Raw genomic sequence first — 10553 nt, forward strand, 5'->3', positions numbered from 1 at the left:
ATTTAATTGGAACTCCTAAAGAGATCCAAATTGCAGTTGAATATCTAAAGAAAGAATTTGAGATCAAAGATTTTGGAAAGACAAAATATTGTCTGGGATTACAGGTGGATCATGTGAACAATGGAATATTTATCCATCAATCCACATATACCCAAAATATATTAAAACAATTTTACATGGATAAATCTTACTCTCTGAGTACACCAATGGTGGTCAGATCCCTTGATCCCAGTAAAGATCCATTTAGGCCAAGAGAAGAAAATGAAGAAATACTTGGCCCCGAGGTACCATATCTTAGCGCTATTGGCGCATTAATGTACCTTGCAAATTGTACCAGACCAGATATATCTTTTTCAGTAAATCTACTGGCCAGGTTTAGCGCATCCCCCACAAAGCGCCATTGGAATGGTATCAAACACATTTTTCGTTATCTTCAGGGAACTCATGACCTCGGTTTATTTTATTCGAGTAAATCTCAAAATGAATTAATTGGTTATGTTGATGCTGGTTATCTGTCAGATCCACACAAAGCAAAATCTCAAACTGGCTATTTATTTACATGTGGTGGAACCGCAATATCTTAGAGATCTGCTAAACAGACAATAACAGCAACTTCTTCAAACTATGCTGAGGTTTTAGCAATTCACGAAGCCAGTCGTGAATGTGTTTGGTTGAGATCTATGACCCATCATATTCAGAAAAATTGTGGCTTGATTTCTGATGATGTATTACCTCCTACAATATTATTTGAAGATAATGCAGCTTGTATAGCTCAATTAAAGGGAGGATATATTAAAGGCGATCGGACAAAGCACATATCTCCGAAGTTCTTTTTCACTCACGATCTTCAGGAAAGTGGTGAAATTGATGTGCAACAAATTCGATCGTCTGAAAATTTTACAGATTTATTTACGAAGGCGCTACCGACTGCAACATTCAACAAACTAGTGCAAGGAATTAGAATGTGTCGGATGAAAGACATCAAATAAAGTCCAAAACAGGGAGAGCGCATTAATACAAGAATGATGTACTTTTTTTCTTCACTATGATTTTTTTCCCACAGGGTTTTTTCATAGTAAGGTTTTAACGAGGCACATTCTTTGTATAAAAGCATACAAAGGAGAGTGTTACGAAGTATACACGTAGGCCATTCGTATATATATATATATATATGAATGCTTTTATTCCAGCAAGATACTACGTCGTCATGTAATAATTACATTTACTACTATATATACATGTAATGAGTCTTTGCAATTGAAATAAAGAAAAACTACTGTCCATCTCCATTATTCAAAGCATCTCTCCCTCCCTTGTCTCTCTCTATATTTATATATATAAATGTCATACTTATCATAATACGTACATATATTATATTCTCAACAAATATATATATACATATATGTATACCTATATATATTTATAAACTTACCGAATAGTATTATATTAATATTATATAAGAATAGTATAGTAATTGTAATAATTTTGATTTGAAATCAAAATCAAAACACATTTGTTTGGGTTTACATGGGTTAATTTTGAAAGAAAATACCTCTCTTATCTTAAAGATCCATGAGTACTTATTTGGGCCAAGACCTAAGAGTGACCCAACTACTTTTTATTTATTTATTTATTATTATTATATATAAAATTAAATTTTATTAAATTTCTATTATTTATTATTTTTTTTTATATAAATTAAAAATATTAAATTTATTTTTTATATTATATTAAAAATTAATTTTATATTTAAAATATCATATTTCAATATCTATTTATATTACATACTATTCAAATTTAAAATTTTTATTATTTAAATTTTAAACCAAATTCCAAACCCTCGCAACAATTCCACCCTAAATAAATTGGACTTCACTCGGAACATGTAAATTTTCTATAAAAAAAATATTTAAAACATAAACTTAGTATATAAAAATAGTAAGTTGCCGTTTGAATGGATATATAAACAAATTAAATTATATTCTTGTAAGTTAAATTTAAATAAAATTCTCTTATTTTAATTTTGATCATTTATATATTATGTTTTTAAAAAAACATTATTAGCATTATTATTATTATTTGTAATTAAATTAAGAGTGTGTTTGTTTAGAGTGTGTTTATTTTATGTTTTGATTTACAGGTAATATAAAAATAATAAGTGTATAGTATATTAATTTTTTTAAAAAAATTTATATTAAAAATTTTGGATAAAAGAACAAAACAATATTTTGATTTGAAGTTTGACCGTAAGATACATGAAAAAATTGTCCCATATAGAAAAAAAATATATTTTATACGAAATATTAATTTATATTTTTTTAAAAGATAAATATGTAGCATTAAAAATGGTATTGGAAATAAATATTAGCCAAACAAATCCTAAATTTCTATATTGAAGAACGAGTCATAGCCGCATCCTGCATTGGACCATACCGCAAAAATAAAATAAAATAAAATAATTTCGATGAATTTCACGATACGAGAAAAAAAAAAAGAAAATGAAAATGAAAATGAAAGAAAAGGGTAGCGCAGAAAGTCTTCATCTCTTCTTCCAAATTTCTTCGATTGTTCCACCGATTCATCGCCTTTCCTTTTCTTCTTCATCTTCGTCTTCTTGCCAATCCATGGCACCGCAAAACCCCTAAGTTCTTGCGAAACAAGCGAAATAATTTTCACGATTAAATCCCTCAATTCGAAACCCTAGCCCACCATAGCTGCTCTCGGTTTTTCAATGCGAAAATATTGGGGGATTTAATTTTGGGTAATCAAGCGCGGTTTCGGTGGGATCTTTGTAGATCTGGCGCTTTTGAATCGACGGGTGAGTGGTTTTGATGTTTAGGGGTTCGTCTTTTGTCTATGGGTTTGTTATTTGATGATTAGGTTTGTGATTTTCTTTTCATCTTTCGTTATTAAAATTTCACAATTTCTTGTTGCTATAATGTTCAATGCGTGAACTTCTGTTGGATTTTAGAATTGAAGTGGGTTAATCTTTTTGGTCAAACTTATGATTTATTGTTGTTTTATTCGTCGATCGGAATTTCTTTGCAGATAGTTTTGATTTGGAGAAGTTTTTTTATCGAGTGAAATGGTGATTGTTAGGGTTGAATTTGGTATGGTTGTCGGTCAGTTTCAATTAGAGGTTTTATTATCTGTCTCTTGCTTGTTTTTATTTGTTCCTTTTTAACAATCTCTCTTTAATGATGGATTAGCTTCTCTCTGCATATTTTTGCTTTTCAAAAATTGATTGAGGAGTTTCGATTCACAGCAATATGTTTTTGCAATCACAATAAATGTCGGTATAAACAACTTGATGCTAACTGCTCAAACTTCTACATATGACCTTTCAAGCTATACATCTAAGCAAGGTAGTGGTTTTTACGGTTTGAAACGGGCTATCTTTTGCGGCTGTTGCGTGAGGTATTTACCCACTAATGTGGGCTATCATATCTTGATTGTGTGCTCATTGTTGGATTTATTCGTACCAGTCTTGGGATCTTTATTTTTGGTATGTCAACTCAGACGAAGTCCTTCTGTGCACGTGTCTACTGATTGAAATGGAAGTTTGTATTGCACAGATGATTGTTGCTTACGTCTTTCTTGTTTCTGTATTAATTTCTAATTAAATGTTATTTTCAGGAAGTTTCTTGTGGATTAGATGTTGTATGTGAGCACAAAGGTTGAGTTCTGCAGTCTTGATGTCAGCAATCTTTTCTTTAATGGAAAATGACTGCGTCGATGGATAACAACAGAGAAAATTCATCTAGAGAGCGTGTGCAGCACCTCTTCAACAAGGTGTGTTTTTCCAAGATTCGTGTGCTTTTCTTCATCTTTGTTTCGTGTAGAAGGATACAAATGAGTTTCCATTCCTGGAGCATCATTAAAGACAACATTTTTTTTCGTGTTTCATTGACTTTGTTCAGATATATATATATTTATATTCACTTGATTTGTTATAAGTTATAACAAATCTTAATGTCAATTTGTTTAATGGTATGACTCCACATTTTTTGTAGAATGTTGAGTTGGAAAACAAGCGTAGAAAGGCTGCACAGGCTCGGGTCCCTTCAGATCCAAACGCATGGCAAACTATGCGAGAAAATTATGAAGCGATTATCCTTGAAGACCATGAATTTTCTGAACAGCATGATGTAGAGTATGCTCTATGGCAATTGCATTATAGAAGGATTGAAGAGCTAAGAGTTCTGTTCAATGCTGCCTTAGCTTCCTCTGGATCAGGTGCACCCCAAAATGGGAAAGGTCCTGCTCGTGCTGGACCTGAGAGATTTACAAAGATACGTACTCAATTTAAAACTTTTCTTTCTGAGGCAACTGGATTTTACCATGACCTTATGTTGAAGATAAGGGCAAAATATGGCCTTCCGTTTGGATATTTTTCTGATGATTCAGATAATCAGACTCCGATGTCAAAAGATGGAAATAAATCCTCTGAGTTGAAAAAAGGCTTGATGTCTTGTCATCGCTGCTTTATTTATTTGGGGGATCTTGCTCGTTACAAAGGATTATATGGGGAGGGGGATGCTAAGGCCCGAGATTTTGATGCAGCATCAAGTTACTATATGCAGGCTTCTTCACTGTGGCATTCAAGTGGCAATCCCCATCATCAGGTTAGCATATATTAACAACCTCGATTGTGTTTTGTTCAATTGTGTTTTGTTCTTGACAGTTTGATAAAATTGATTTATGCACTGTTCAGCTTGCTATACTGGCTGGGTACTCTAATGACGAGTTGGTTTCAATATATCGCTATTTTCGAAGTCTGGCAGTTGAAAGTCCTTTCATAACTGCAAGAGACAACTTAATCATTGCATTTGAGAAGGTAAACTCAGCTAGTGAAATAAAAAATTGCTTACTCTATTTCTCTTTCTATTTACTCAATGATTTTGGATTTTGTAACTGCTCTATTTGCACATACTAATCATCAGCTTCATGTTGCTTGAGGTACTATTTGTGAATTATAACAAGTAAAGAAATTAAAACATTAGGTTGCTAATTTGATGATGTTGGCAAATGTTTGGTGTGTTATGCACACATGTGGTAAAATTATGCTTGTGTAAACTCAAATGACTTAGTTGATCATATTGTGTATATTATGTTACATATTGCAGATGGGCTGTGCGGGTTGGAGTGGTATTTAAGATAGTGAAAATGAGGAAGAAAGTTAAATATTAGATTTTGAATCAAATTAACTATGATCATCTATCTATCAAAGTAGTAGTGATCCAAGTATATTTGCTTGACATTTTGTTTTATTTAGCTTGAATGATAGTTATGGGATTATTTTATAGATCTCCATATGCATTTTGATTGTAAATTTGCATATATAATATTTTTTGTATGTATTTTTACTATATTTTTCAAGTTTTCAATTAGCGGTCATCTTGTTATTGCATTTTAGGGCTAACTGCTATATACTGATATTCGAGATTGACAACAATGATTCTGAACATAATACATTTATTTTTCAGCAGCATTAGTTTTAATCAGCATTGTGCTTTCATTCTGCAGAATCGTCAGAATTTTACCCAATTGCTTGGGGATTCTAAAAGTACTAGTAAACCTAAGATGCCAACTTCAAGGGTCCCTGGCAGAGGAAGAAACAAAGGAGAACCGAGGCCTCCTTTAAAAGATGAGAAGGTAGAAGCTAGTGATGTTAAGGAAAAATCTCCAGCTACTGTTGAACCCCTGAAAGCCTTCATAACTCGATTCATCAGGATGAATGGCATTCTCTTTACGCGAACGAGGTTGGTTTGAATTATATGACAGTACTAAAAGATTGTTCTGATGTATTGATTACTGACACTTGTGCTTTTGTTATGATCCCAGCCTGGAAACATTTGACGATGTGCTTTCCATGGTTAAAACTGATGTTGTGGAACTTATTTCATCTGGGCCAAATGAGGAGTTCAACTTTGGCTCCGACGCTGCTGAATGTAGACTTGCAATTATCAGGATGGTGGCCATTCTCATATTCACTGTGTACAATGTGAACAAGGAACATGAAAACCAGTCATATGCAGATATTCTACAGCGTTCAGTCCTGCTGCAAAATGCTTTCACTGCTGTATTTGAATTTATGGGTTTTCTTCTTGATCGTTGTAGCCAATTAAACGACCCCTCTTCAAGTTACTTACTGCCTGGTATTATGGTTTTTGTGGAATGGTTGGCCTGTCATCAGGATGTTGCAGTTGGTAATGAACTGGAGAAGCAAGTGAGTGCAAAATCATTCTTTTGGAAAAAATGTGTCTCATTTCTGAACAAGCTATTGACAAGTGGATATGCATTCGTTAATGAAGATGATGACGAAACGTGCTTCTCTAATATGAGCAAGTACGATGAGAGTGAGACTACAAATCGTGTAGCATTACCTGAGGATTTTGAACTGAGAGGATTTCTTCCCCTTCTTCCTGCCCAACTCATTCTTGACTTTTCAAGAAAGCACTCATTTGTTACTGAATTGGGCAATAAAGATAAGATTGCACGTGTTCGAAGGATTGTTGCAGCTGGAAAGGCTCTTGCTAATGTTGTTCGGATAGGCCAAGAGGGTGTTCACTTCGACTATAAGCATAAGAAATTTTTGTTTGGTGCTGAACCCCAAGTTTCTGAAGATTTTTTGTTGACCAATGATTCGGATCCCAAAGTGGGTGACCATTCGGTGATTGGGCATATGGCTGTAGGTGCAGGCACTTCAGTGAAAGAGACAATTGTGGAAGCTGAGGATGACGATGAAGTGATTGTTTTTAAGCCGTCCATCAATGAGAAGCATATTGATGATCTTTCGTCACAATTCTCTACATCAAATGTTCTTGCTTCTGTCAGTGGTTCTGGCAAGACCGACATTTGGAATGAAAATGGGACATTTTCTACTGGCAATGATAGTCTGTTTCAGGCTGCACTCAGCGTGGGCAACACAAAACCTGCTCTAACTGGTTCTGATGCAGTTATTTCTAATGGCACTTCTCCATATCTGCAGTCAGTCCAACCCGGCACCTCAAAGTGGGCACTAGAGAATGTTCCTCCTATCATGAATGGCTTGGCCCATTTGCCTTTGATGGAAAATGGAGTCTCACATACGTTAGGAATGCAAGATAAGTTTTCTTCACCCTACTCTCAGTTTGTGGATGCTGGAAGCAGCCGAAATTATTCTTCTCAGATCCCTCAAGCTGCTATGCTATCCAAGTTTGGTTCCATTGTTTGCTCTGGAGCACCCAGTGATGTGCAGTCTGTGAAGCCATCTTCAGTCATGCCACCAGGTGTAAAGAAGAATCCAGTGGGCCGACCAGTTAGGCATCTCGGCCCACCACCTGGTTTTGGTTCTGTTCCTTCCAAAGTTGCAGATGAATCGCATTACAACTTGGCCCCAAGAAGTGAAACTCCCATTCTGCCAATGGATGATTATAGCTGGTTGGATGGATATCAGATGCCACCATCAAATCAAAATGTCGGGTTCAGTTCTTCAATGAATCATACCAATCCTTCATTTTCTTCTGTGAGTAAGAGCAATAGCTCCATGGGGATAGAGAATTTCCCTTTTCCCGGGAAGCAAGCCTCACCGCTGCAAGTTCAGCTTGAAAATCACAAAGGCTGGCAAGAATCTCAACATCTAGAACATATTCAGCAGCATTTTCATGAGCAGCAGCAGCAATTTCAAAAGGGAAACCAACAGCCTGGTGGGCCACCACAGCAGCATCAAGGACAATCTTTCTGGGATGGTCGATACTTTGTGTGAGGAGATAAAACAAGCATTGATGACAAAAGGTAAGATTGCCTGCTGTTTGCAAAAGTACATTTTGTTGTGATTTAGGAAAATCTTAAGCTTGTTGATACTGTGTGAGAAGATAAAGCAAGCATTGATGACAAAAGGTAAGATTGTCTGCTGTTTGTAGAAAGTGCATTTTGTTGTGATTAGGAAAATCTCATGTGGTGTTGACATCATGCTATGGAGTGGTCGGATTATCTTAGTTTTGCAAAATTATGACAAAAGGTAAGATTGTCTGCTGTTTGTAGAAAGTGCATTTTGTTTTGATTAGGAAAATCTCATGTGGTGTTGACATCATGCTATGGAGTAGTCGCATTATCATGAGGTTAAATTGCAAAATTACCTTATTTAAAGATGAATTTAATCAATCTATTGCAGCACATACCATGGTTGGTTGCTGATGAAGAATGACCGATGTTATTACGTTTTTAATGGAGCATGGTGGTCTGGGAATGTTGCAGGCACATGCTGTGGAATAGGTCCCTCTCTCTCTCTCTCTCTCTATACGACTACTTGTTTTTTGTCATGTTACCTGACCTTTTATCTGTACAAGCATGCTTCATTTTTAAATATGCTCGGCCATGAATCACGTAATTAAAGCATAAGTTTCAATCACTGCGGTTGCTGTGAATCACATGAATTCTCATATTCTTATTCACACATCAATTGTCATACTAACCTTGTCGTGGAACCTTTAGGAATTCTGTTATCTTATGTCACACAGTTATTGGTTCTTTGATTCTTTGTGCTTGATTGTTTTTTCTCTCCAAATAGTTGCCTTTACTATGTTAATTGTTCTAACTTGATGTCTTGCAGCTCTTACATATTTCCATATCAGTTGAATGTCTTTGTTTGTTAGCCGTGCAGCTTGTGCCAAGCTTACCGGATCGGTTGAAACGGTTTCAATAGGTGAAGTACTGGAAATTTTGTAACCTTGGATTGATTGATTGGCTCTCTGGATGGATCGTGAAAATTATGAGTTGCTCTGGGATGATGTAAGCAAGCCTTGAGGGATATCGGGAGGTGGTGGGTGGCTGGTGGAATTAAAAAGTAAGTTCTAGCAAACTCTCTGTAGTATTCTCTCATGGCTGGCGAAGGTTCTTCATTCATTCATTCATTCCGTGCCTTAGCGGTCGGGTTATGATATGATGAGACACTTCGAAAAGCTGAAATTCTGTGATGTCAATTACTTTGCAGTTTGTCTAAAATTGGAGTCTTGTGGAAAGGAAAAATGTCTTGTGTGTATTTCTTCGGAGTCTCTTGTCTATGGATATGTTCGATTTGAATAAAGGTTGCGGTCGTATACGCGAGTGTGCCGTGTCTTGGCGAACTGCGGAAGTTTGGACATTTGTAAGGTCGATGTTTTTCTATATTCATGTTTGTGTTTGTGTTTGAAAATGTTGTTAGAATGAATACCTTCCCTTACTATGGATGCATTCTGCTTAGGTTTGTTTTCAATTTCTTTTTTATTTTTGTGTGTACTTTTAGTTTAAATTAAATTTACTTTAGAATATTATTTTAACACATATTTTGTATTTATGTGTTATATTTTGTATTTATGTGTTTGTTTGGGGCTTTTGATTTTGAGTTGGGATTTGAATTGTAAAAATTTTGAATTTGAATAGTTGTATGATGTGATATAAATAGGTGTTGATGTGATGTTTTGAATATAAAATTGATTTTTAGTATAATATAAAAAATGAAAAATATGTGTTTGATTTGATATTTTTGGGGGGAAAAAATTGGATAAATAGTGGAAATTTAATCCAATCTTCCAAACAAACACAAACACTGCAATATTTTTATTCAGTTTTTTTCCGATTTGCAAACTATAAATTCCGGTTATTGTACACAAGCTTGTGTCTCCATGGTTGTTCGAATTGTCGCAAGGCAACTCGATCTAAATTTTCGTTTGTCTCGCTCATTTGATTTATTTTGCAATATGAAAGTTCTGAACTTTGATCTTCAATCTCTTTAAATTCAATCAAAGTTTACTCTCAAGAACAACTAGAAAATCCATTCTAATACCAAGCCTTTTATGAACCTACTCATTTCACACTAAATCTATCACTCAATAGATAAAAGTATGTGTAAATTTGCACTCAATAGATAAAACACATGAACTTTATGTTCTCAAAGAATTTCTAATATTTCCTTTACTAATTGTAAATTAGAAGTTAAGTGAAAATATCTTATAAGTAAACATTGGTTGTGTTTAGTTGTGGTATTTTGGTTTTTTATTTTGATTTTGAAATATTTTGGAGGATGATTTTTAAAGTGTTTATTTTTAAGATTTGATTTTAATGATTATATGAGGTGTAATGATTGTTGTTTGATTGGATGAAAAGATGTGATGGTATGTTTGTGTAAGTTTAATATTTTAATTATTAAAAAATTTTTTGAATATAATATTAATATATGAAATGGTAAGGTTGTATTTGTTTGGGGGATTTGGATTTTGAGTTAAGAGTTGAATAGTTAAAATTTTGAATTTGAATTGTTGTATGATGTGATATAAATAGGAGTTGATGTGATATTTTGAATGTAAAATTGTTTATTATTGTAATATAAAAAGTGAAAAATTGGTGTTTGATTTGATGTTTACGGGGAAAAAAGTGCGAGAAATAGTGGATGCAAAATCCAAAGTAAATGGGTTATGTTGGAATTTTCTTTTATCTCCTTCTATTCATTTACTTAAAGGATGTTTTGAATTATTTGCTTAAATTCGAAACAGAAGTTGAATTTTTGGGAAAATGGAACGTGTATTATTTCAGTT

General features: G+C 34.2%; 1 protein-coding gene across 10 annotated transcripts; it reads left to right on the top strand.

The window, feature by feature from the left end:
* Window positions 1–2475: 2475 nt before the first annotated feature.
* LOC127264174 (nonsense-mediated mRNA decay factor SMG7) lies at window positions 2476–9238 on the top strand. 10 transcript variants are annotated; one of them, XM_051293606.1, is made up of 9 exons: window positions 2477–2818; window positions 3637–3792; window positions 4014–4625; window positions 4715–4837; window positions 5527–5762; window positions 5845–7776; window positions 8156–8256; window positions 8645–8827; window positions 8975–9238. In XM_051293606.1, exons 2-6 carry the CDS (start codon window positions 3724–3726, stop codon window positions 7745–7747), a joined length of 2943 nt encoding a protein of 980 aa, XP_051149563.1. In that variant the 5' UTR covers window positions 2477–2818; window positions 3637–3723; the 3' UTR covers window positions 7748–7776; window positions 8156–8256; window positions 8645–8827; window positions 8975–9238. The 10 variants fall into 10 exon arrangements, with proteins under 10 accessions (XP_051149567.1, XP_051149562.1, XP_051149561.1 ...); XM_051293610.1 differs by having other exon boundaries at window positions 2476–2818; window positions 5845–8002; window positions 8594–9238; XM_051293605.1 differs by having other exon boundaries at window positions 2476–2818; window positions 5845–8002; window positions 8637–9238.
* The last annotated feature ends 1315 nt before the right edge of the window (window positions 9239–10553 follow it).

This window comes from Andrographis paniculata, unplaced genomic scaffold (genome assembly GCF_009805555.1).
Source record: "Andrographis paniculata isolate CXL003 unplaced genomic scaffold, ASM980555v1 Contig69END, whole genome shotgun sequence".
In the NCBI taxonomy this organism is placed as follows: Eukaryota; Viridiplantae; Streptophyta; class Magnoliopsida; order Lamiales; family Acanthaceae; genus Andrographis; species Andrographis paniculata.